General features: G+C 42.7%; 1 protein-coding gene across 2 annotated transcripts in view; it reads right to left on the minus strand.

Annotated features, from left to right (window-relative positions):
• Positions 1-26,948, minus strand: part of PLB1 (phospholipase B1) — a 109,907-nt gene that overhangs the window by 22,266 nt on the left and 60,693 nt on the right. Inside the window, exons 47-58 of one of the 2 annotated variants that reach the window (XM_030269190.4) lie at positions 26,802-26,860; positions 25,583-25,626; positions 24,282-24,381; positions 22,869-22,920; positions 21,032-21,112; positions 19,961-20,026; positions 19,311-19,405; positions 18,076-18,157; positions 16,678-16,782; positions 15,508-15,603; positions 11,980-12,054; positions 11,135-11,498 (exon numbers count right to left, since the gene is read on the minus strand). In XM_030269190.4, coding sequence (XP_030125050.4) covers positions 11,277-11,498; positions 11,980-12,054; positions 15,508-15,603; positions 16,678-16,782; positions 18,076-18,157; positions 19,311-19,405; positions 19,961-20,026; positions 21,032-21,112; positions 22,869-22,920; positions 24,282-24,381; positions 25,583-25,626; positions 26,802-26,860 — 1,077 coding nt within the window. In that variant the 3' untranslated portion in view covers positions 11,135-11,276. Of the gene's footprint in view, positions 1-11,134; positions 11,499-11,979; positions 12,055-15,507; positions 15,604-16,677; positions 16,783-18,075; positions 18,158-19,310; positions 19,406-19,960; positions 20,027-21,031; positions 21,113-22,868; positions 22,921-24,281; positions 24,382-25,582; positions 25,627-26,801; positions 26,861-26,948 lie in introns of those variants that run through there. The other variant, XM_072927604.1, reaches the window with a different exon arrangement.

Consider the following 26,948-nt stretch of genomic DNA (forward strand, 5'->3'; position numbering starts at 1 on the left):
CCCATTTGCCTGTGCTGTCCTCTGGGTTATTTTCTTCATGACTTGGAGTTGTCCTCTGGGCACAGAAGTCCCTCCCCAGTAGCCATGTGTACCTCAGCTGCCCAGCATGCTCCTCGGACAACAACTTTGCCAAAACAAGGGGGAGGTGATATTGAGGAGCCCCACAACCACATGTCCCTTGTGCCAAGGATGTGCCACCCAGAGGGTCACCCCACAGCCAAGGGAAGCTGCTGCAGGAGCAAGGCAGCAACCCTGGCTCACCACCTCCTGAAAATGGTATGCTAAAAATTCTATTGTGAGCTTAAATAGTATTTATAGACACCATCAATCACAGAAGTCCTAAACGCATTAAATCAAAATTTCTTTAAAAACCAGTGTTCTTCAAGACTCCTAAAAACAGCTCAAAAAGATGATATCATTATAGCCCTCTCCTAAATTTCAGGGTCTCAAGTAGGTCTCTGATGCTCAGCAGGGCCTGGTTTACACTGAGGTTCAGACCTGACACTGGTATCCATCAAAAAGGGGAGCAGAGACAGCAGGAAGCAAACTCAGACTGACCCTTTCTGTTACAGGGAACAGGGCTCACAGCTCCCTTGCCTTAATGAAACAAGAGTCAGTGATGTAACCTCAGTACAGATGTAACTGCACAGTACAGTAACGTCAGTGCAGAATAAGCTAGAATCAGTCTCATAACCTTCAGAATTGGTAAAAATCAAAAGAGAGCACAAAACCAGAGCCCTATTTCTAAGCCAAGGCAAACAGCTGACCTCTTGCTCTGTTTTAAACTCCAACCCGTCCCTCCCTGTCTCTGACCATAACTGGGCACAGCTGGGTGCCTGCTGCTTGCCTCCAGCCAGGGGGAGGCTGAGGCAACAAACAGAAAACATATGTGAACCACAGACCTTGCTAAATTAGCTGTATGCAGTATTTTCCATTCTTGATGTGGTGGCGTTTTAGGCAGCGTTGGAGTGCAGTTTCTTTGGCTAAAACTTGCTTTTTGGTCATCTGAACCTAATTATGCAGCTGGAGCAGATGTGGCACAGCCAAGGACACAGGGATAGCAGCAGGCAGTACCAGTACACCAGCAGTATGATAGGCACAGCTCCTCAGTCATCACTGGACACATATATTGCTACCCTGAGTTTGACTCTTAGGTTTAAAATGAGGTACTCTCTTGAGTTTGGATTTTCCTGGCTGCTTGTGTTTTTATTTATGTTTACCAATTCATTAGTGCTGCTTGCAAAAATAAGATAGCACTTACAAGCTATTCTCAAGAGAAGAAGCATTTTACATTCTGAGTTTTACTAGAGCAATGATACTAGAAGCAGAAATAAGACATAAGTTAGTGTGTTGCAGTACTGCTGCTTATTCCCTGCATAAATAACCTACAAGGGTGGAGGAATATTAAGTACCATGTAGGCCACTGGTTTTCTCATTCTGCAGAAAGTCAAACCACAGGCAGCTTTCTTCTACAAACAAATCCAATTAGTTAAGATTGTGGATGGATTAAGATTTAAGACTCCACAGAGAAGCCTGGAAATCCTTTACGTTAGCTAGCTCTTATTGAAAAGCAAGGATGGTGGGCAGCACCACATTTAACTTGGGGACCGGTGGGTGGAAACCACCAGGTAATTAAAGATCTCTCTTTATCAGGCTTGAAAAGGGAGGGTCAGATGAGGCAGGATATGACCCATTACTGGCAAGGACAGGTATGTAGGTCACTGTGTCACATGGAAAGATGCAGAGCAGAACTGGCCCAGATCAAAGAAGAAATTGGGGACACCTTCAGAAAGAGCTCTGCCCATGGATCTGGGAACAGCAGAACAAAGAAAAACACCATACACTTTTCCCTCTGGAAAGACAAATGGGCATCTTGGCTGCTGTCAGGAGATAGCTGATGAAAGAAAATAACCTTTAATGAGGAATTCCTAGGATTTTTTAGGGTCAGAAATAGGGAAGGCAAACAGGTGCAGAGAGTATGCAGACAGCTGCATGTACAGCACGAGTGACTTCTGCTTGACACTCTTCCTGGAGTTCTTTCATCCAGAAAAACTGTCAAAGAGAAGAGAAGGGAACAAAGATTTCTCTCCTAAGGCATGGAACACAAATTAGGCAGATGGCAGGACTAATACAAAGGTTTCGGCATTCATTTCTTTGGGAACAAATTAGGAGAGATCTGAATCCACCTTCAGCAGGGTGAACCATCAACGAGTCTGCAGCTCTGGCTGAATAGCTGCTATTGCTCTTGGAAATAAAAGTTACCAGCATGTAGAAGCCAATAAAGTCCACGTGGTCAGCTAAAACCGATGGCATGAGAGAATCCTGGAGGACCAGCTACCCAGCAGGAGTCACTAAGGGTAGAAGTGCTGACAGTCATTTCTCCCCTGCTTTCTAGTGATGCCTATTTAGATCCCTGTGACCCCAGGAGGCACCATGCTTGTCACCTGCCGGGCAGTTCCCTTGATTATATGGTGCTGCACAGCAATAGTATCTGTTTCCCTGGATGAAGAAGTGGGTATTTCAGGACACAGTATATTAAATAACTGTTTATACAGTAACAGCTGGCTGCAATGAAGTCATCAAGTGTTTCTGAGGTTACTTAGTACCGCAGAAAATCGAACAAGAATCTGCCTGAGCTCCTTAAACATGCCTGTGTCCCAAAGGGCACCACAAAACACATGAAAGTGGCAAGGGCTCAGCACTGCAGAAGTTGCTTTGGGTGCTAGCAACCCGAATTTTGGCAGTCTTTGATCTAAACATCTTGAATATTGGGGAAGAATCCTAACACTGCAAAAGCCTCTTTTATGATGAGGGTGATTAAACACTGGAGAAACAGCAAATGCCACACCCCTGGACACTTCCAAGGCTGGGTTGGACAGGGCTCTGACCAGCCTGATCTGGATGAAGATGTTTGTCATACTGCAAGGTGGTTGGACTAGATGACCATTGAATGTCCCATCCAGCCCAAATATTCTGTGATCTCAATTGCATCAGCTATTCATTCTGCCCTCATCAGGAAGGTAGTGTTGCACTCTCTACTTCCGCTGCTACCACCTCTGAGCAGAAAGCTGCCAGTTTATCAAGAATATCTGCCACCAACAGAGCTTATTAGAGGATAAGAGGAGTCTTGTGTGAATGTTGAGTTGGAAATGCATTTTCTTTTCATATGATAATAAATCTGAATGTTACAACTCCCTGGAAAATAATTGTTTAGGATTGATCATAATGGAGAAACAATTTTTTTAGAGTATGCTTGTAGACTTTTTGTGTCATTATGAAAACAAACATCTTATATGGAAGAAGAAAAGTTATTCTAAAAAGTCCCCAAAAGTGAAAGCAAGACACTTCACTATCATCCAAACTTCGCAAAGCATTAATTTCTGTAGAAATGTGGTTTTTTACTGGCCTGCAATAACTGTAATTAGATATTCACTTTCTGCCCAATTCTAATCAGTATAGCAATATCCAACAAGGTGTGCTGAAAAATTATATCACATTATATGGGCAAAAATGTACTTATAATGTATTTGTAATGATAAAAGAATGAGGTTGATAAATGTAGTTTATTTCACTCTGGGGTGGGGGTGGTATGAGAGATCTTCAAAAGGCTGGTGGGACCCAGATGAGCCTACGCTAAAAGAATTGCAGAAGGAGCTGTACCATCCAATCTCTTCTAGGGAGCAGTAGACAATATGAAAATATTAGATCAGGGGCAGAGTGGTCACTTTGAGCAAATTTGCATTTAAAATTGCCAAGCAGGCAGAAGGTTGAGAGAGACCAGGAACACAAAACCTGGGTTCCAGTATTAGCAAGTCAAATTGTGAACTGACATCAGGAATGTGGTGAGGATTATGTCATTAATTATGTCACAATATTTGGGGCACTTTCCTACAGCTCTTACTCCTGAAACTGCTTCCAGCCTTGAAAGTTTAGAAAGTATTAACCAAGCACTCCAAACCAAAAAAGTAAATAAAAACGCACATCAAACTCATTATTAAACTGCCTCAAACTCTCAGGGTTTTCCAGCAGACAGTTCATGCTGTGTGATGGTCTGAGTTGAGCTGATAGTGCTGGCTGCTCAACTGGAGAAAATCTGATTTTCTGTTATTAAAGATTAGAGGCTAAAATACAGTGGCAGTGTGGTTGGCAGGAAGGAATAGCTGTAGTTTTCATGTGACTTTTTTTGTCTGTGTGAGAGATGGAGCTAGGAGAAAGACTAAAAGTGGATCCTAGCTTTCATGACAATCTTTACTTGCTCCCCAGCTCCTGCATATATTTCTTACATAGCACTACAGAAGTTTTTGGACACCTGAGAAATGCATCACTTACTGGGATATATATACACATATACATGTGTGTCCAAATTCATATATCTCTGTATCTGTGTATTTTAAATATCTGCAACCCTTTAGTCACCTTGGGTTTGTAAGAAGCAAGAGCCACAACATGCAAGAGGTACAAAAATAAGAATGTAGCTGCCACAAATCCATCTTTAATCCTCCTTTAATTACACGGGCCAGTGGGGCATTAACGCTGAGACAGCGCGGTGCTGCAGAGAGCTCCAGCAAGTGTAAAGGAAGAGCAGCACCTGATGATGCAGGACCATACAGGACAGTGAGAAGTGAAGGCTGTAATTAGGAAACCACTTCATTGTGAAGCAGGCAGCCCAATGAAAGCAGCTGATGAGACCAGCTGACTGCATCTGTATTGACAATAGCCTGCTAGCACCATCAATATCTGTCATTGTTTTCCCCCCAACACCAGCACATCTCTGAGTGCGTAGAATGAGGTAACCTGCCCACACCATAATGACCAAAATCCTCAGTGAATTGCTTGGCTGAGAACTGAATTTCTGTGCTGTGATGGCCACTGTGTTGGGTGTTGGGGGAGGGTTTCATCTCTGGGCTCACCTGTGGCAAACAGCCAAGGAAGGATGGCTGCATCCTACTCCTGCTTCACATGTGCTCCCCCATGTGCGAAGGACACGGAGCAAATAGAGAAAATATGACTAGGCAGTGATAGATGCAGAGGAGCAGACTATGCTCAAGCCCAGCAGAAAGATAACAAATGCAAAGCACTTCCACAGAGCGCTTCCTCAGCAAACTTAAAATGCTCCTCACACACTTCAGCGAATCCATCACTCCTGGCTCTTCTGAGAGGGGATCAAAGCCCAGTGACCCGTTGTCCTCTCAGGAACACTGGGGCAGACAGAGGGAGCAAGGTGCTTCTCTGAGGCCTGACACATGAACAGAAAATGAGTCTGCTAACTTTCAGTGCTTAATTCTGAAAAATTTAGCTTATATCTCTCAAAAAGACCTTTGGAAATCCCTGACTAATCTGTCTCTTGCATCTGGTACTCCATACTTCTTTCCTCCCTGAGGGTATTTTGTGCAGTTTGGCTTGGAGAAGCTGACAGCTTCTCTGTATATGCTGAGGGACTAACCCCCTGCTTTTCAGCTCAGCTGTTAATGCAAGTGGAAATACATCCAGGAAGAAGTTTGCCCTTGATGCACCTAGACTGAGCCTACAGCGTTTCAGGTCTCCAGAGCTCTCTGTCTAACAGCTTGTGAAAACATTCTGAATTTACTATCCTTTTAACCAGCAAAGAAAATAAATCTTCCTTGCCATAAATGCTAATGTTGGTGCACTGAGAAATCCAAAGGGAGGCTGCAGAGGGAGAGAGAAACATTCCCCATGGGATGATTAAAGTGCCAGTTCATGAAAGCTGACGTCAGCGCATGCTTTCAGGGTGGCAGAGCACTTTGCATTTATCCTTTCCTTGTTTGTGCTCCATCTGGATGGGCTCCAGTGGAAAAAAAAAAAAAAAAAAAGAGGGAAAAGGAGAAGCTAATGCCTTTCTAATGCACTTCTGAATTCCTTCGGTTTCACACAGGGAGCAGGCTCTGAAACATCTTGATTCTGCTTGGCCAGTTCAGAGAGATAAAAGAAACTGAAGGCAGCTGGTGCTGGGGCCAAACTAAGTCATAATTAGGTTGTCACAGCAAACAGTCAGCTAGAGCAGCTCAAAGGAAGACCAAAGGGAGCACACAGGTAAATTACATCTTACTATGATTTGATAGCTTGCAGGGACATCCCTGTTTCCCATCAAGAAGATTCATCCCAACTCACAACTGCTTTCATATAAAGTTATGAAATTTCAAAACTCAAAAAAGCTACACAAGTAAGCTACAGGTTTCTGCTAAATATGGTCTGGTGGGAAGACACCCAGGAGCAGCTCTCCAACTCCATGGTTGGGGAAGAGGATAAGCGCAGCCAGTAGTTTTGATGTCATGAATTTCACAATATTTGGTGCAGTTTCCTACAGCTCTTGCTTCCTATTGAAGCAGATTTTCCTTCCCCAGGATTGAGCAGTGCAGGGAGTACCATAAACTCCCTCTTTCCATAACTTTTTTTTTTTCCTGAGCTGCTATTGGAGTCAATAGGAAAGTCTTACCCAATCACTATGGTCACACACATGCTGCAACTGCTCCAACAATTATACTGCAGGGTTTCTTGCTGAAGATGGCTAATGATAATTTGGTTTTAGAGCTACACACTGGTACTGCCGGGCAGCAGGGATGATGATTGTGCACGACAGTGGTTTTGGTCTCTGGTCACTCTCATAGCTTGCAAAATTACTTGGTAGAGACAGATCACATTGATAAATACAGGAGTTAGCTTGGCAGTGAAGTTGCCTCTTAAACACTTTAAATAACAGCTTTGCATTTACTGGAACTATTCAAAAGAAATAACTTTTCTTTCTCCTCAGACATGCTGATGATTTAGTGTTAGCTCCCATTCAAAAGTCAGGATGGCAATATTAAAAATCAAAAGGTTCCAAATCAGTAATATTTTTCAGCTGAAAAGTAAGTCTAAAGTAAGACATCCCGCATTGCTGAATATTCTGAAACTAAATAGTCTTTGAAATAACATTCTGAAATGAAAACATTCATTTAGGTCCACTTTTCCCCATCATTTTTCTTTCATCAAGTAAAAAAATTAAAGACCAACAGCACAAGAAAAAAAATCTCAATTTTATCAACTTAATTTCTTCTCAATGGGATCCACTTTTTCTGTTCTGGGGGCCATACCATCACCTTGGATCAGATCCCTAAAAACCCCAACTCTTCCTACTCTACTCAATGTGCAAGGATCCTTTCAGAGCTGCAGCCTTGCACCTTGCAGGCTGGGGGTGGGACCTGGAGCTAATTCCTGGGTGTGGGAATGCAAGTGGGAGCAGGATGGGAGGACAGTGAATTTCCCTCTCTGAAATTATCCCCACCCCACGGTACTCAGGGCCAGGTTCCACCGCAGTGTGTGAAGGGAGCATCGGGACGAACCCGATCCTCAGCTGAGTTCGCTGCTGCCCACCCCTCTCTCCCTCCTAGAACAACCTGCCAATATTTTGCATTCATTCTAAGGTGAAAAATAAGCATTAATCTGGCACAGCCAGCAGTCTCTCTGTGTTAGTGATCGAGTGATAAGTTGTACAGTGGTTACACAACTGGGCTGTGTCTGTGGAGCCAGGACTGCTGGGTTTAATCTCCTGCTCAGTCACTGACTCACCACGTAGCCTGGAGAACATCATTTCACCTCTCTGCACATAAATTTCATCATCTTTAGTTGGGGGGGGTAATAAGGATATCTCACAGGAACGTTAGGATGCACAAATTGCCCTCATAAATATTTGTAAAATTCTCTAGATGATGCTTCGACAAAGGCAGTATGTTTTTTGTTGTTGAGTATGTTGAATAAGCAACAGCGAGGGGAATGTCCTAATTGTCAGGCTGGTTTATTTACTTACCTTGTACCAGAGATTTCTGGCAGCTGTGACAAAAGGATGTCTCAGGTAGGGAAAAGGGTGAAGAGATTGTGTGACTACTGCAGTAGGAGCAGCAGCAGGAAAAGGTCAGCTCAAGCCACAAAAACAAGTACGTGACAGATAAATGTTATGTCAAAGGCTAAGTGGCATTTGTGGCATTTGCAGCTCAGATGCACAAGCAGCTTATGTAGATGGTACAGTGATGCAATAGGTATGTCTAATCCTGTTATCAGTGTTCCACACAGTGCCATGTCATTTCTTCAGAGAACATGCTGAACTCTGGTTTTGGACTTCAGAAGCATTTAGATACCTCAAGTTCTGCTTTTGTGCCTTCCTGTAGGTATCATTTTTCTTGCCTACAGTGAGGACCTGTGTCTGTCCTCCACCTGAGGCTGCTTGGGAAGCACAGCCTGATTGTGTCAGCACCTCTGATCCCCAGAGGGTCCGGGAGGAATCCTCAGGGACAGGACATGATTCATGCAGTCACTCAGTTTGGCTGTGGGATGTTTAGTCGATGCTGCAACCCAGGCCCCAGAGGCTGCATTGCAAACGGGTTTCTGAGGTTCCAAAGTCTATGCTGAAGTAATGTAAGATGATTGCTGAGAGAGCTAAGGAGAGAGACAACCTGGAAACTTTCAAAAGATGCACCCTTGATTTTTGTAGTCTAATCTATCCCAGCTGTGTCCTGCCCACTTACTCCTAATTCCTGTGTGCTTCTTTGATCTGGAAACTGATTCAGAGGATACCTGTGGGCAGCCTGGCAAGTGCAGGTAAATCCCTCGTGGGTGGAGGAGAGCTGCTGAACCAGGCAATTCCTGTGTCTCTAACCAGTGCAAGAACACAGAATGCATCTTCTGCCTCATCCACCCACTGGGAAGCCCTTACACAAGGCCCAGCTTCCCTGCTGTTGTTGAATTGAACCGCAGCTGAGCAGCCCTGGCTGCTGTTCCACTTTGGGGAGTCTCTCCTATCACTACCTAAGCCCATTGGGGCCCTCAGGTGGTGCTTTCCATCACCTAAGTAACACAAGGGGTAGCTAAAGGGCTTTCCTCCATGGCTAGTTTTTAACACCAAAAGGAATTTTTATAAAATCTTTGATGGTTAAGATACTTTGAAGCTCCTTTTCTTCACAGCCATAATAATTTTACAGCAATGAGAAAGCACTCCTAGACCTCTGGAAGCAGCTGGCTTTTCCAGCTGAAATAATTCACTCCAGGGTCAGCCCATGGATCAGTGGCAGGAATTCCTGGCTGCCTCTCACAGAACCATGTCCCTGCAGCATCCCTAGTCCAAAGGGACTATTAAATCCTTCTTGTAGGAAGCAGAAAGCCTGGAAACTACAAGCAGCCTACCACAGAAACACATTAATGCATCCCATGCTTCATCCAACAGAGAACATTAGCACATTGTCATACCCAACTTCTACAAATCCTGCTGAAGGCCTGCAATTAGAGAAAACCCATACAGTCCAGCAAATGATGTTTTATCAGTGAACTTAATGCATGAACTTCATTATGAGTGACATTTTCATAGATCACAGAAGTTGAAAGAGAGTAAGAAACTCCCTATAGCCAGTGAGTAGCTCCAATCACCCTTTAAATAAGCTCACCTATGTTTAATAGGATTTATTTTCTAAAACTGCACAACTCCTGTGTTTTTTCTGTCTTTTCCCTTGGGGTACTTTCTCTCCAATGGTCAAAACCAGAACAATTTTTTTTCGTGCTAGAATGGTCATCAAAAGCATCTAAAGTTATCATTTTCCAAAACAAGTATGAGAAATCTACCATTCTCAGAAAGACAGTGAAACATCTGATATCTACCAAAGTTAACTGGTGGCAAGGGCACTTAAATGGAAGATACTCAGCATGTGCTAAGTTAAAATGTGCCAGTCTGGTGGAGCAAAATGGGTACACACAGACACTGGGCAGTGCCACGGTGCAAAATGAGTACTTGGAACAGAATTAGTTTTAACACAATAATTCACAGGAGCATCCCTCCCTGTTGTGCTCAAAGATCTATGATACCTAGAAAATTTATGTTATTTAAGTAATATATTAACTATTTTATGGATAGATATTTTTTGTCCTGCTCATCCCAAAATCCCAGATACCTTCCTTCTAAAAACAAAAGGGGTTGTGTGGAGAAGAGCAAACACTGCAAACCTATGATCCTCCACTAGCAAATTCTTTAAATATTCCAGGAAGTGTAAATCACAAAAATGAAGAGCTGTAAAAATCCAGAGCTTTTCCTTTCTTTAGGTGGGGTTGTTTCACCTCAACATTTTAGCAAAATATCACTCAAAGTAACAAAACTCTTGCCCAGATGTCCCAGGCTATCACATACTGCCTAGCTGTTAAAATGACATAACTTGTCATTAGCACATCTCACCACCTAGAAGGTGGAGGGAGGAAATGTAGAATCACCTTTGCACCTTCAACACAACGGTCTTGCTGGAATATAATATGAGAAATTGCAGCTGCTGTTTATCTCACCCACGCCTCACTATTGGAGAATACAAGGTTGCAATCACAGACTTGTCTCTAACATTCTAAATAGAGGCTTGTAAGAGAAAAGGACAGATGCACAATTAAGAAGCCAAGATGCATTAACAGGTGTTCTTGCTTTGTGCAATTGAGTGATATTCATGAAACAGAGAATTGGACCCCAGAATGAAAAAGCTTTTAACACTTTGTCCTGGTTTCAGCTGGGATAGAGTTAGTATTTTTCGTAACAGCTGGTTCAGTGCTGTGTTTAGTATTTCATATGAGAATAATGTTGATAACAAATCAGTATTTTAGTTGTTGCTAAGTAGTGCTTACTCTAAACCAAGGACTTTCCAGTTTCCTGTGCTCTGCCAGCACAAAAAGCTGGGAGTGAACATGGCCAGGATAGCTGACCTGAGCTAGTTAAAAGGGATATTCCATGCCATAGAAAATCATGCTTACTATATGGAGTGGGGGAAGAAGTTCATGAGGGGCTGATTGCTGTTCAAGGACAGGGTGGGCATCAGTCAGAAGGCAATGAGCAAGTATAGTGTGCAGCACTAATTTTTCTTGAGTTTTATTCCTTTTTTTGGTGTTACTTCCTATTTCATTTCAATTATTATTATTACATTTTACTTTATTTCACTTATTAAAACTTCTTATGTCAATCCATGAGTTTTACCTTCTTCCAGTTCTCCTCCTCATCCCACTGAGGGGGACTGAGTGAGCAGGTGTGTGGTACTTAGTTGCCTGCTGGCATAAAACCACAGCATTACTTTGAACTTCATCCTCCACCTGCCTGGTCTGCAGAAGACAACTCCAAAATATATTACTGATCAATGTTATTTGGCACAAAAATAAGTGAAGCAACCAAGAAGCTTCACTCACATCCAACAGGTTTTTTGTTCTGCTACTCTCTGTGTCACAGCAGAGAGCCACCTCATCAGAGAAAGGTGTTTGTTCCACTTGTGTTACAGAGGGGTTGTTTTAATGTTGTTTTCTGTGCCAGCCTTACGTTGGTGCTTCTTGGTTCTTCTTCGTGACACAACCCAGCCAAGTAAAGAACCCACCAGGATCCCCCCTACTGCAGCCACAATGACTGCCCAGTAAGGGACTGAAGATTCTGTTTTCTCCCAGCTGAGATCTGAATTTCCAAATCCACTATTTCTTCTCGTGGAAAGAAAAGGTTTATCCTACAAAGGGAGAGCAAGGGCTTTATTGACCATAGATCACTCAACGGGCCGTATTCCAACAATATGACACTGCCCCTTCTCAGAGAGGAATGGTAGATCTTTAGACAAACAGCTGGTTTTGCCTTCTCTCTATCTTAGACCAAACACTCTCCTGCTCCATTGTCTGAAAATTCTGAGAACACAAAAAAGAAGCCACCTCAGAATCATGAGTGGTGGCATCACTTCCCAGTTTTATGCAAATAAGCAAATGGAAATACACAGACTCATTAGAACTAGCTTTAATGAAAAGCTTTCCACTGCAGGGAGGATAAAGCTTTTTGTCTTAAATCTTAAGGAGATTTCCCTGTCTGTAACAAAACAGGAATATATTTTAGCTATTTGAAACCTTCACAAAGATACTCTTTTAAAGAGCTCGACCAGTATGAAGAAAGGAGGAAAAAAAGAAGTAATTAATGGAGAGAGTACCTTGACCTTTACTTACAGGGTTTGGACATCTGAGTTTTGATCTGTCATGGGTAAAGTTGTTGTAAGTCTGCTTTTCACCAACTGGCTCCAGCTGAAGAAGAGAAAAGCAATGTTAAACTTAATGATGACTCTTTTTCTTCTCAGACTCTCTTGACTCAGACAGTTACAACTTCTTATGCAATCTTTTGCTCCTTGCAGTAACAAAGAAGTGTGGTAGAAGGAGCAGAGGAAAGCTTGCAAACATTTTAACACTTGTGAACTGAAGACATTGGGAATCTGATGTACTGGCTGCAGAATAACTCCCCTGGAAGCAAGGAATAGGGTAAGTGTTTCTTCCTTTTGCATTGCTCCGAATACAATGCAATTAAAATGTTCAGCTAAAGCAAAGTGGTTCACTATTACACCCAGTTCTGCCATGTACTTGTCTCAAATGGCAGTATAATCCACAGGAAAAAACCCACATGATGGATGTTAGACATATCACTTAGCACATTACTTAAAGAAAGGTGCCTAAGATGTCATGGTGATGGGAGTTACTTCAGAAATGACAGAGTTACAGAGAGAGGATGCGATAGTGCCAACCTTTGCAGTCCTCACTCAGGCAAGAAATTCCCTGGGAATTTTAGCTGAGGCTGGGTTCACAAACTTGCAAGAAGCAAGTTAAACAGAGCCTTTTATATTATCAGCTGGCAGCTAAGCTGCAATAGCTGACCATAGGCTCACCCTGAGCCCATTTCCAGCTCAACATGAAATATGCCTGGGCTAATAGCAGGCAGCTGTGCTTGGCTAGGCGTGCACATACCACTGGTTGCCATAGTTAAGCTAACGAGTAGAGACTTGCTCAGTCATGTTAACTGAAGTGTTTACAATTGTTGTATGGACATGCCTGAAGTAACGACTACAAGATTGGTCCATAGAGAACTGCAAAGCTGTCATCCAGCACTTCTGGGAATACAGCACAGAGGATGGCTGTTGCTTCTGCTATTGTTCATACAGGCATTTACTGTCCTCAAGGGATTAAAGTGTCAGCTGCATGCTGAAGAGAAACAATAGAGCAACGAGACCAACATGGAAAAAACAAATTTTATCCATAAGATTCTCATATGGAAACACTGAGAATACTTTCTCTCTCTTGTTCGTTTTTAATAAAAAATTTAAAAAACAGAAAGAAGTTAGTAAAGACTGAAAAATAAAAATATATGAACCACAGAAAATATAAAGAGGGAAGGGAAGAAAGCTAAAAATTGAAGAGAAGATTAGAAGCAAAAAAACAGGATGCCAAGTTTTGCTGATTGTTGTAGGGTCCTGATGGACTCTTTTATGACTCCTAGTCACTTGGCCCACCCACCAGCTAATGCAGTGAAGACTGAATTTGATAGTTTTTATGTACATTAAAGGGAACAGCTCTGTTATTTGTATGATGTGTGGCTCATATCTTGCAGCATTCTGCCTGAGGTACAACTGGTTATTTGTAGATAATTGTAATTCTTCCCATGCCAGGGCACTTGGTAAGGATTCTGGCACAGAGCCCAGACAAAAGATAATAAAATGCAGAATTCTATAACCACCCATGCTTACTTCACATTTATGCAATCTGCTCTTCAGGAGCATTAGCTTCTGGGCTTTGAAGATGACAGGATCCTCAAGTCCATGAGCATACAGGACAAGTTCTGGAAGAAACCCACAGCTCCTCTAGAGCATGTGGCAAGCATGGGGGCAGAACACAAACCAAACACTCTGTCCACGTGTCTCTTCACCTTGGCCAAACACCTGACAAAGTGGGTTTGGGACCAGTAAAAACCCCTTAAGACTGCAGAGTCCTCTGACCTCAGAGATCAGGAGCACACTTTGTTTTGCATGAAGCCAAAAAGGCAAAGAACTCCGTGAGCCATCCCAATCCCTGCATACCCACACAGTGGCCAGGCACAGTCTGGCCCTTTATGTGCACTGACAAGAATCCGTGTCATTTGGCCATAAGCCTGCCCAGCTTTTCAGGGAACAGGGAAACAATACAGCCTTACAGTAAGCTTGCACAGCCTTGCCGTACAAGGACTGCCAGGGAAAAGCAGAGATGTGTTACAAGAACTAGATTGAAATAGTAAACAGTAAGATCTGCAGTTGGCACAGACCGACAGATCTCTCTGGGAGGGAATAGTTGTGCTTTGCATCAGTAAGAACCTGATCCCTGCCACCCCAGTAGAAAGCTTTGTGTCAATATCCTTATATGCGTAGGAAATGAATGACAGCCGGGACAGGAAAAAAGCTCTGGTGGCATAGGAAAAAAGACTGATGGTGATTCAGGAATGAGTAATGGCCAATAGGAATACTACATGGCAACAGAAACCCAATTTAAGACCGCCATATGCTCAGGTACTGTCCCTTTATGTTTTCTTGAAACCCTCAGCCATGCTCAGTTTGAATTTTTCTACATTTTCCTGGGGTTTCTGGCTCACCATTAGCCCTGTTTAAGCTACAAAGCTGAGTGAAGCCTACCAGCCTGCTGTCATCTGGAGTCCCAGACAGGGAAACCTGATGGAAAACAGGCAGATTTGCTGTGCATGCACAAATCAATTACTCCGAGCGTGTGCTTGTATTATACATTTTATAATCCTGGACCTACAGCTCATATGCTATGCTGGGCAGCTGCAAAGATTCCTGCCCTGCATTTTCCAGTCCTTATTTTCAAGCTCATTCTGGGGTATCCTCTAAGTTTCTTATCTTGCTTAAACTTTTACTTGGATGGAAAAGAAATTCCCCTCCATTTATGTTTGCTTCTTGTGCAAACCAGGATGCAGGATTTCTGCCAGCACGATGTATTTTACTACTGGTGTTTACAAGACAAGGGAAGTAAATGTTGCTGTGGCATAAAAATGCCATAGTCTTCCTTCCAATGTGGGGAAACGCTTCTGGAAGCAACTGTGACCTTGGAGTTATCAAGTCTGGCATGCACCTCTGACACCTTCTTCCAACACTATTCGAAAACTATTGATTTCCCCCAAAATGACAGATGGAATGTGATTACAAGCAGCAAGTTCGATTTCAGCCCCCCATTAGTTTCAGTGACTCTACTAAAACTGCCTCAGATACAAGAGTGGGTGGTACAACATGTCCACACTATTAATGGTAGCAAAAATTCAGTCACATACATGTTTTCCTAATAAATATAACAGAATCCACTGAAGAAGGGCAAGATCATTGAATGACACTTTCAGCAAACCTACAGAACTGAATGTTTAACTAAGCTGACTTTTTGTTTTAATGCAAGTTATTTACCAAATCAGAAAGGAATTTTTCGTTTTCTCAAGACTCTTGAGACTTCCCAATTTGAATGAGCAAAGACTTACACTGTTTCATGCAATATGATCAATTTGGGTTACATTCCTAAGAAATGTAGAGTGAGAAGAACTTCACAGTTGAGCAAGCCCCTCTTGTTAGGATATCAATTTTATGTCTTGTTTACTCTTTTGTTTCAGACACTTTTCTCATGATCTTTTGTAGATACTGTTACCACAAACACATAGGGATCTAAGTTGTAATTTCTTACCATATTGTTCCAGAGAGCCATGGCCATCTCAGCATAGCCTCTTACACTGAAATGAAAGCAGTCTGCAGCAAAGAAACTCATATCTGGCTTGCTAGTCTGCAATAAAAGCAGAAATTTATTTCTCAGCAAATTTCAATCTTTGTGATCTGACATATTAGATCTAATAGTGTACTGTAGTTGATATACCCACCCATTTCACAATTTTAGTATCTTCCTAAAGGCAACATGCTCATGTTTTCACACTGGAAATAAACTTGGGTGCTCCGAACTATGGGCTGATTACTGCACCTTGAGACCTGTGTAATGCAGCCTGCTCAACTTCACACAAAAATTTTCATAACAAAACTGAACTTAGCATCAAGCCAACAGCCACAGCTGTTGCACGGACCCTGCCATTGACCCACATTCCATTGTGTACAGAACTGATAGAAAAGTGCTTATGATTACTTTTTAAACTTCTGTGACTCAGACTTACAACATTTCAAGTGTTGAAATTTCTGCTGAGTTTCAGATAACAATAAAAATGGTGGGCTTATGCAACAGTGGCAAATGTCTCTCCCAGGGGGAATTTGCTTCATCACTACCTGTATGGTGACCATTGGTCAACCTTGTAGGCTGCCAGAAAAAAGAATTTGGGATGCTATGAAAAAAAGTATCAGTACTACGCAAAACTGGGTTGTTTTGATGAGGAGTCACGCTGGATATTTGTATCCTTAACTACACAGCATACATAATGCTAAGGCTGGAGAAAAGGAGGAGAATCAGTGTTTGGTTTCAAAGGCTGCTTTCTGTTTCTGTGCTCGGATGAGTCAGAGATTCAAGTGCCGGTCTCCATTTGAAGAAAACCTGAACACATTCCATAACCTAAATCGGGAAACTGTGGTGAATGCTAACCAACCTCCTCAACAAGGGAAGCCACACACAGTTTAGAGGAAGTCAGAGGGGTGCCTAGTTTATGGGGGCAGGCTATGAATGTTTCCTAAAGCCATTCTGAGTCACAGGCAGCACTGTGAATCTTCTTGCCTTACTGTGAGACTTCTTGTCTTCTCCTCTCTCACTCTTACCACAGATTCCAGATTGAAAATACAGTCCTTGTGGCATGGATCTTACTGGCTTAAGAGAAATCAACACACTGACCCTTGCATAATGGGAAAGCAAGGCAGGACTCACACTATCCAGGGGCAGCAAGGTGTTCCTGAGGAATGGCTGGATGACCACGGCAAAGTCCTCCCGCTGTTCGTACCGACCGCCGCTGATCAGCTGCAAGGCTCCAGCCTGCGACTCGTGAAAACAGAGGAGTTACTGGCAAGGCTCACCTAACATTTGTCAGCTAGCAGAAACATGCAGATGAAGCATCTTCCAGTGTAGGAAGCCATGAATCGTTTGTGTAAATCCAGCTAAACGTTATAAAGCGGTCAAGAAAATGGTGAAGAAAATAATTTGGTTCATGAGGAGGTTTTCATGAGGAAAATGCACAGAAGGTGGATTATTTCGAACAAAAAGCAAAAAACAAAGTTGGTTAATTAAAAAAAAAACAGAAAAAAAAAATAGTTCAAACCTTACTTATAGAAACCAAAACTGCATAATTGCAATTAGATTAAAATTTGCAGAAAAATATATTAAAAAAAAGGACCAAGGTCAGCACTTTTAGAAGTGCCAAATGAGTCCAGAATGCCAACTTGAGGCTGAAGTGTGCTTGATTTTTCAGAAAAGTGTGCTTGAATTAAAATAGTACTTTGAATACATTGAAAAATTACCTGCCACTTTCAAAAGTTATGGTCCCAGACCTTCATACACATAAAAAACCCCATCTCATTGTAACTTGTCATCTTAGGGGTATAAATGCTAGTGTTCCTGGTCATATCTCAAAACATTCCTAATCCCTCTTCTTTAGCTAAAGAAAATGACCCCTCTAGTAGGCTTATACAAGCATTACCCAGGGTAAATTTCTTGAGCTTTCTCAGATTCATTGGACAACGCCATTGTCAGAGCCAGAATGGAGAACATTATGTGATCTGATACAGTGATTCCTGTATTCATAAGAACATCGATGGAAAAAGCTTCTGCTCCAGTAGCTATTTATAGCCTCTGTTAATTTTGAGTGAATCTTATGCCTGAGGCTATGAAAAGTTACTCTCAGATAGCAAGCTGGCCCACGGTTGGTTTAGGTAATTTCTTCTGCTAAGAGTAACCACAAAACAGCTGATGCAAGGTCATTTGTCACTCTTGCAGGGACACGTTAATTCATGTGAGCTGCATTGGACTCATAACAGACAAACACATATCAACAAAGCAGCCATCATTACTAAATCCTTTCCAGCTGTTGAAACAGCAGCTGGAAACAGAACTGGTCTCCACCTGCATCCAGCTCAGAACTTAGAAAAGGCAATGTGTAAAGTCTTGCACTGCTACTAACTGGTTAGCTGGGTTGGGTTTTGGTTAGGCTGTAGCTAAATTCCAGTTATCCCTCCCTGTACTGCTAAAGATATGCAGGACAGGAAGGGCAGTGAGGGAAGCAATATAAAAAGACACAAGTGAAGATGACCAGTTAGAAAATCAATACATTACCTGAAAATCTCTGTTAACTCTCTTAATTTCTTGTAATTCAGAAGAATTTTCCTCTGGGTTTAAGAAACATGGGCAAACTTTCCTTCAATGAAAGAAATACTAGAATTAAAAGCCAGTCTAGAATAGTTTATTCACTTCAGCACTGCGTGTCTGCTTCAAGAAGTTCAGGATAGGTGTTCAAATTTCACATGCAGAAGGGAGAGACACATTGGTGACTTAGGAATGGACAGATATTTCACAAAAGAAAAATCTCTACTGACTTACTTTTCAAAATGAACACTTACCACAGGCAGAAAGAGCTGCATGATCTGCAACTCGAGTCAAATGTGAAAAAAGTGTTTAGTATGCCACACATCAGCAGGAAATCACATGTGTTAGAATAACAAGAAAACCCACCCCATGAATGGGCTTACAGCAGAATTTCAGACATCTGGGATTTTAAAGTAAGAAAATATAAATTTTTCATGCAGTCTGAGTCCTTGCACCACTCTGTTTTATTATGTTACTTTCATAACAAGAGGTAATAACTTGTGCTTCACTGAAATTCATCTTCTAAGAATGTGCTCGGAATGAATAGGAAGGCATTGAGCAAAACCATCAATTCATTATTTTCCCTTCCAGTGTGTTCCTGTAGTTAATCACTTGTATTTCTAAAAATCTGTGCCTAACTTAATTGGAATTCATTCGGCATCACCTTGCAACTACTGGTCTTTGTTATACCTTTCTCTGCAAGACTAAAGAGCTTTTTCACATCCATTTTGATGCCTTTAAAGACACTGCTGCTTTCTAAAACAAGTCTCTCAACCTTCTTTGAGTTAAGATTTTGGTCTCCTTTAGGTGCAAGGAGCAGTTCCTGGTTGTGCCCTGCTGCATGCAGCCCAGCCTGCACTAGAGGTAATGCAACACTGGATAACAAAGAGAGGAATCAGGGATGTCAGCCTCTGCTGCTGACCAGCAGATGGCTGGGCAAAAAAAACCTTTGAAGCTCAGCAATTATATATTGACTGGTGCTGTATCATGATGCCTTATAGCTGAGAAGTGAGAACTCTGCTATCTACAGGTGCAGGCTTTTTAGCTGAAGTGTTGCAAGAAACAATAGAAAGTTGATGGGTGCATCAGGTAAAGGAAGCAATGCAAGTAGCTTGGAAAGCTCAGTGTGGATGTGCTCTTGTAGAAATTGAGACTGAGCCAAAAAAACATCACTTAATAGGCAAAGAGCTGTTTTGCTCACTTACTTTGCTGTCAGAGCACACTCTGAAGAGCTTGCTGTGATTTGACGCAGTCCAGACAGCTCCAGGACCTCCACCACGTTGATAAAGACTCTTGGGAGCTGGGAGGATTATAATCACCAGACATGCAGACATGTTACAAATAACAACATGATACCACTACAAAGAGCAAGAAGTGCCATCTGTAGGTCAGGGAGTCAGTGCAAACTGCACTGGCTGCAGCCAATGGCATGTGCAAGGATGATGTATAAAAGGAGGGGGAGGGAGACATACAGTGGATGTCAGCCAAAAAAATTCCAGCAGCTAGTACAAACTAGCTGAAATGCTGCTTCACTCCCTGGGACATTTTTATTTGCTCTAGGGTAAATGAAACTGTTCATGGTTGGTTTAGCCACGAAAACTGGCTGTAGGGTCATGGTATGTTTGGTCCACAGCATAAATATTGTCAAACACACAGTTTTTCTGAAACAGCAGCTCTCTTTCTCAGGACATTAGCTAGTATAGTCATTGAAATACAGCACTGAGGAACAGTCTGACTCCAGCTATTTGAAAGATGACCTTGTATGAAACATAATCACTGACAGTCTATCAGAGGTGAGAAAAACATCGGTGTACTTGCCAGGAACATAGCTTGCTAGGGTATCTTAAAAGCTTACCTCCTCATAGAAAATATCCAGAGTGTCCTGAAGGTGCATTACATACTTTTGCACTGAATAGGTTTCCTATTAAGAACAAAAATTAAAAAAAAAAAATTGAGTCAGTCTTTTTCAGGAACCAACAAGGGGATCTATGAGAAGCTATACCAACTTGATGCTCCTTTTTGATTTTGTTGGCAGATATATTTCCAGATCAAGAAGTTTACTGGTGCATATACAGAGGTTATATAGCACTTACATTTTTATGCTATTAATATATTCCTCTGATTTCTGTAGAAAGTCCTGAGGTACCTTGGCAGAGCCTTTCCCTGACAATGACTATATTTTTAATCACATTTTTGGATTTTGGGGTTGTCTTTTATGGGACCCAGAGCAGACTGATTTGCCTTATGAACAGAACAATATCTTTATTTCAAAGTGCCCATCTGGACAAACTGATCCAAAGGCAGTCAGACACCACAAAGCCTGTAAGCAAAACAACTTTGTGCTGTACAGAGGTGTAGCTGTGGGGACAAAGGCTCCAGGCAGCTGCCTGTCAAGGAAAGAGCAAAACAGAGAACATGACTGGTCATTTCAACAAGCTGGGGTACAGATCCCCAGTCTGTGCCACATAAAGAGTTTTAGAGGGGATGGCCACTGACAGCCAAAGAAAAGACATGTTTTTCACTATAAACTGATATTATTTTGGGTGTCACTCTGAAGCAATCATCAATAATTATTGTGTGGAGATGTTTTTCAGAAGACTTCACTTGTGTCCCTAACATGCCTGAGACATCACACTGATTACTTTGTCCAGTTAAGCAGGGAGAGCTCTTCAGCTTAATCTTTGTGGTTTGTTCAATATGAGCAGGTTCCTAGTACTCAAACAATGCATTTCTCCAGAGCTGCTGTGCCCCTGCATAAAAAGTTGTGCACTTTTTTCTGATACAATACAGATGAAAGGGGCAGGATTTCAAAGTGCTTTTTAAACAAAGAGGAACTTTGGCTCCCTGAGAGAGACAAAAGCTCTATTTCCAGGGCTGGTCACCTGCCAAATGCCTGGGTGAGCATGCCTAATTCAGAGATACAAACCTTGTCCAAGCAGTACTGGCACAGGTCGCTGCCTCCAACAAGGATGGTAATCAGCTTCCAGTCTTCCTTGAAGTTAATTTTCTAGCAGCACATAAAATAAAGAGATTGCAGCATCCATTGCTTAGGCATGCAGAGGTAACATTCACAAATGGGGCTAAATGGGCTCAGACAGTAGGGCAGAACAAAGAAGGTATGCTGAGTTAAGCTGGGAAAAGAAAAGCACCTCTCCAGGGGGAAAATCTGAACTGTTTGCTAGTCTACTGCAATTCACCTTGGCTTCTGTGAGGAAATTCCCTTCAGCAGACAAGCTCTGTCAGGGTAACCAAGCAGGGAATGTGTCTGTGGCAGCAAGCATCCCTAAAAGAATGTCAGCTTCAGCACAGGGGTGGACAGGAGAGATTTGCCAGCCATGGCTGCACACTGCAGGCAGCGTGGGGATAAAACCGAGTGGGAGAGGAGGCTGGAGTGACTGATGTGGCTGTGGAACTGGAGCTGGGGGATCCCTGCCAGCTGGGCAAAAATTACCCCGTGGCCAGGAGGGGCAAGGGGTGCCCCAGGGAACAGACAGATGGATTAAAATAGAAGAGTCCGGGAGGCTGGTGACTTCACTGAGCTCATATAAGGGCAGCTGCAGCATCCACGTCACCACAAGCTAACAATAGGCGCTGCTGAGAGCTGGATCTCATCAAAACATTTTGTAACATTTGGTACAAAGAAAGGAATCAAAGGCAACTATTTTTAGTGTAGTGCATTTACATAATAAACATCTGCGAAAGGACCCCGCAAATAGAGGGAGGGCCTGGGAATCACCCAGGTCTGAATTCTCCTCTTTAACCAGCAATTTGCTCAGAAAGACTTTCATGAAGAGGCAATGTTATGGCAGGGACAGACCCCTTTCCCTTTAAAAAAAAAAATTATAAAAAGCTGTGAATAAAACAAAGCACGACAGCCTCTCCTCTTCTATTCTATTGAAAAGCCATGCCAGCTCTCTTCACTCTGCCAAACAATTGGCAATGCAGAGTAACTGACAGTGGGGTGAGCCTGCAGCATCCATCAAGAGTTCTGGCATGGAGAGCCACATGCTTCGACAAATCCTGCTTATTCAGTGCCTTCCTTTCCCATTCAGTCTGAGCCAAGGAGCACCAGGCACTCCCTTTTCCTTGGAGGGAATGCTCTCCCTGAACCAACAGTTCACACCCAGACAGTCATCCACTCAAATGCAGCCAACACTCATGGCAGGGCAGCCTTGTGTTTCTCAGATTTATTCCCCTCCCTGCTTCTGATGCCCTTTGTTGCCCTCAAGTGGAGCTGGCACATCAGACTGGTCCACAATGCTAGATTCCCTGCTAATTCTCTAAAATATTATGGTGTGACAGAGATTCATCCATTCCTGAAGTTTCTGGTCACTGATTAGTTATTTGCCTGCTCAAAACCAGACTTTGAGTGGGCTTTTTCTCCAGCAAAGACTTCATAGTCCCTCTTCCCAGTATTGTGGATATTGTGACTCATGTTGGTCTGCAGACCTACCTGCTTCAGCAATTTTACACTCAGCCTTTATGACCCTCACTTTGAAGGTTGCTGCTCAATAAAGCAATCCTGTGATCTCACCAGAGCCTTCAGATTTCTCCTCTTCCTCTCTACCATCCTTACATCTCCTGGCTGCACTGCAGCCTGCATTAGGGCTAATTCATCTGGCACATTCATCTTGGAAAGCACAGCAGAGGAAAGGACTTTTCTTCCATCAGTAAAGCACTCTTCATGACTCAAGCATCCCATTAATTACAGTCATCCCCCAGAGACCCCGGCAGCACCGAGGTGTGGCCCAAATCCCACTTACCGAGCTGCTTCTCATCAGCTCCACCAATGCACGTGCTTGGGCTGGCATATCACTAGGAGAGAGAACAGAAGATGTGTGCTCCAAAAGCACATCACTTGCTGCATCCCCACTCCTCGTTGCAGGAGATCAGCAGAAATCAGAATAAGGAAAGTGATGCCTCAAAAGGCTGAGCAAACACTGAAGGACCAAGTTGCACAAGTGAATAATCTGATCTGAAAAGGCTTCAGCTGGGATGGCTGCCAAGTGGCAGACAACTGGTATGAGTTCTTCCTATCTCAGACTTGGCCTTGGTGCATTTTGTTTGGGAAAAAACACTAATACCCAGATGCACAGAGACATTGAGTTGCATAACTCGCCTCAGAAATCTAGTGGGGGAGTTTGATGCTGACACAGAGGCTGGGCACCTAACCAGCCTTCCTGATCTGGCCTTAAATTCCTATGGCTTGTCTTATGGCTGGAAGAGAGTGCTTACACTGTGGGACTGCCAGGCTCGAGTCCCAGTCCAGTTCTGGACAGGATGCAACATCCATGGGCCAAAGCACAAACCATGCTGAGACACCAGCTGGAAATGAGCTCCTCATACAGGAGAAAAACACTGTGCTTGAGCTAATAAGCCCTGCCTCCCTCCAGCAGCTACACAAATGCAGTTACATTATTTGGATTCCTAGAACCATATTGATCACACTGAGTCAGCTTTGCTCAGGGAACTTATGAAATATTTAGTAGCTATACTGGCTTTGATAGTTATCCTCAATCTCTCTTGCAGCAGATTTAATGGTTGTTAAAGGTGTCACAAAAAGCTTTGGAAACAAATTTTGTGAGTATTCATGGAGCAGGCATAGTGTAAGCCATACAAATTCTTACATGTTTTGGTTGTTAACAGACTAGTAGATTTTTTTTCTTCAGGTGGAGAAAGGAGTTATTTCCCAGCTGCAATTTTTTTTCCCCTTTGCACTGCAGACAGGGATAATTTTTAATGCCATTAGGGTAGAAGTGAGCTTCTATTTGTTAGTATCAGGTACATCCTCTAGAAATCAAGGAATAAAATAGATGCTCATGAATTTATTCCTCATTACAGATATTGCCTGACAGTGAATTAGAGACCTGTACACTGAAAAAGGGCAGAAAAAGGTACTGGTTGAATTAGAAACATAACTAAGGCATTGGCTCAAAAAATTATGAGCCGAAATCAAATAAAGAAAGGAAGCTTGTGTCTAATTTAGAAAAAGATAACAAATAAATTCCCCAAATTCCAAATTGAATTAAAAAACCAAAACCCCGCACAATTAAAAATATCAGATCACAGAACCATGCTGAAGGCCAGCAGACCATCAGCATTACCTTAACCCTGACATCCATCACAGAGGTAACCTGCCAGTCCATCACTTCTCACTCCTTTGGGATTGTCCTTACCGTGCTGTGGCATTTCTCTCCGCCACGTTGAATCCAGCTGTTTCCTTAGAAGTGCCAGTGGAGAAGCCAAAGAGGTTTGGATTGAATTTTTTCAAGATGTCTTAAAAAGAAAAAGCAGAGTGTTTAACCATTCACAGTACAGCCAGCAGCGCTGCCTCCCTGCAGAAGCAGGAGCCAACAGAGTGGTGAGAGCACAGACCTGTGCTTTCCCCTCATTCACTGTGCCCTACAGCAGCTAGAGACACTCCTGCTTTGAAGACTCTAGTTACTGTCCAAATTTCATCACTGCAATTATTTCTCTCCATGGCTTTGAAGAACCAGGGCTTGGTGGCCCAGGAGATGCATAGATGGATCTCGGGCAAACCACCAGTCTTGCATTTGTCAGAGCATTCGTGGTTACCTTCCTTCATGTACCAGAAGCAGATGCCCTGACTATGCCCTCTACCTCTCCCTCCTCCACCTAGATAAGAATACCTGTGGCAGAGAAGTGAATTTTTTTCATTTTTCTAGATTTCACTGAAACTTTCCGTGGGGAAGCATGACACCTGAAAACTGTTGTTACTGTGCCTGCAGTACTGCTGTCTGAAATCTCTTTATAGAATCTCATTTAATGCATAAATGAATTGCACCTTCTATTTTTATTCCAACACAGTGATATGGCTGGTACATAGACAAAGCACATCAGATTTTTTTACAAGCAATGTCAGGTATTGTCAAACTGCTCCAGAGCACAGATCACATACAAATAGAGCATTGTAAACCAAGTGCCTTCCAATTTATTGTCACATTGACCACTTAAGGGTTTCTGTGGCAGGCCCAATTACTCAGAACACTAGGGCAAAAATTTATAGTACTTCTAGATTTTTTTTCCCCACTGCTATGTAGCAACTTGAAATCATCTGGAAGAACCATAGCTTTGTCAACAATCCTGGCTAGATAGACTGGTAATTGTTTCATAACTCTTCGTTTGTCCACAGATATTACTGGAAAGCACAAAACAAAATAAGGGAGGAACAGGTCTGCTATGAACTTCTGTCACCTTCAGCACATTTACTCCTAATTCTTTTGGCCAAAAGGATGATACAGTCACATGCAGGTCCTGTGATTTGGAGGGACTGAATCAACTTTACAGCTAATCAGGTCAGTCTGGATCTCAGCTCTCACTCACATGAACTGCTTATACCCACAACAGATGGTCATCCCCACAGTTTTCAAGGAATGACCGTTTCCAGAGGTTTCCTAGCATCCACTTAAACCACTGTCAATGTAACACCCAACTTTTGCTTTCCTAGGATACTCACTGGGTAAAGTAGCCTGGATCTCCAGAGTGTCATCACCTCCAATACTACAAAGGGAAAGAATAAAATCACCCAGTAGGGTTAATCCTGCAGCCATCTGTCTTATTGTCACCACATCTTGTTGTAGCAGCCCAAGAAGGAAAAAACAACCTCCTCCCCCCATCCCCTGTTTGCTTCAAACAGGGCTAAGGAGATAAACCACAGGAATTCAGGGAAAGTAGTGAAGGGATAACTCACATTAAATAAAGCAAGGCAGCACTAGGATAGAAGCTGTGCCTTCAGGCTGGGAGCAGACCATATTGAGAGAACTGATTTTTCATATGGACATGCTGGGATAACCTATCACAGAAAGGCATATTTCCTCACTAAAGCTGCTCCACGTTGCCTTGCTGAAACTACATTTGCATGCAGTTAAGCATAGGAGAGACTGCATTAAATATTCATTAACTACCTATTTGCAATGCTGCACTGCCAATTGCATAGAGCCTCTGCCTCACCATTCAAAACTTGTCTGTGTGCAGAGCCAACACACTCTTATACCAGTTGTGGCAGCCCCTCCTGGAAGTATCCATGCCTGCAGACACATGCAAAGGATGCAGAAAGAGCAAAGAGGACGATGTATACGTGCACACACTTATCAGCCATACCTCTGCCCATAGGGAGCAGGCAGTTTCCTTGCACTCTGGCATGGATATTGAGCTTCACACCCTCTGACCTGCATTGTTTGCCCACTTTGCAGTAGCAAAGGTGTTTGGAACATCTTCACTGAGCAGTGCTTTCTCCATGTTCATGCCAATCCACACTCACTCAGACTTTCCAGCATTACATACTGCAGTAGATAATCACAGCAACATTTTGAATAAGCTCCAGAGAGACTAACAAAAGGCTAAAAGGTACTGTGATACAGGACCACGCTTGTAGCAATCAGGTTGTGTTAACACACACACACTCCAAAAAAAAAAAAAGAAAATAAAAGAAAAGAAAAAAAGAAGCAAGAAAAAGCCTACAAAAACAAACACAACCCATCCACCCCAACCCCCCACAGGAATCACTCCTTTTCTCTTCCAGTCCTGACTCCTCCAATCCTTACCAAGCAATACTTGCTGTCAGCATCCTTCCCCTGAATTTACATATACAAACACGTAACTACACAACCGGTGACCCACACTTTTAACTGTGTGGACAAAAACAGATTTTAAAAAAGAGGAGCATTTTCACTCACCTCCAGGAAAGTCCCTTCCAGTCTGTTTGTAGGTCTGGTATTTTGGCTCCTACTGCAGTCTGGAAAAGATGGAAATAACAACTGATAAAATACAAAAAGATAAAAAGCCCTGTGAATTTAAGTAAGATAGACATCATGTTTTGAAGG

The sequence above is a fragment of the Taeniopygia guttata genome, chromosome 3 (genome assembly GCF_048771995.1).
Source record: "Taeniopygia guttata chromosome 3, bTaeGut7.mat, whole genome shotgun sequence".
NCBI lineage: Eukaryota > Metazoa > Chordata > Aves > Passeriformes > Estrildidae > Taeniopygia > Taeniopygia guttata.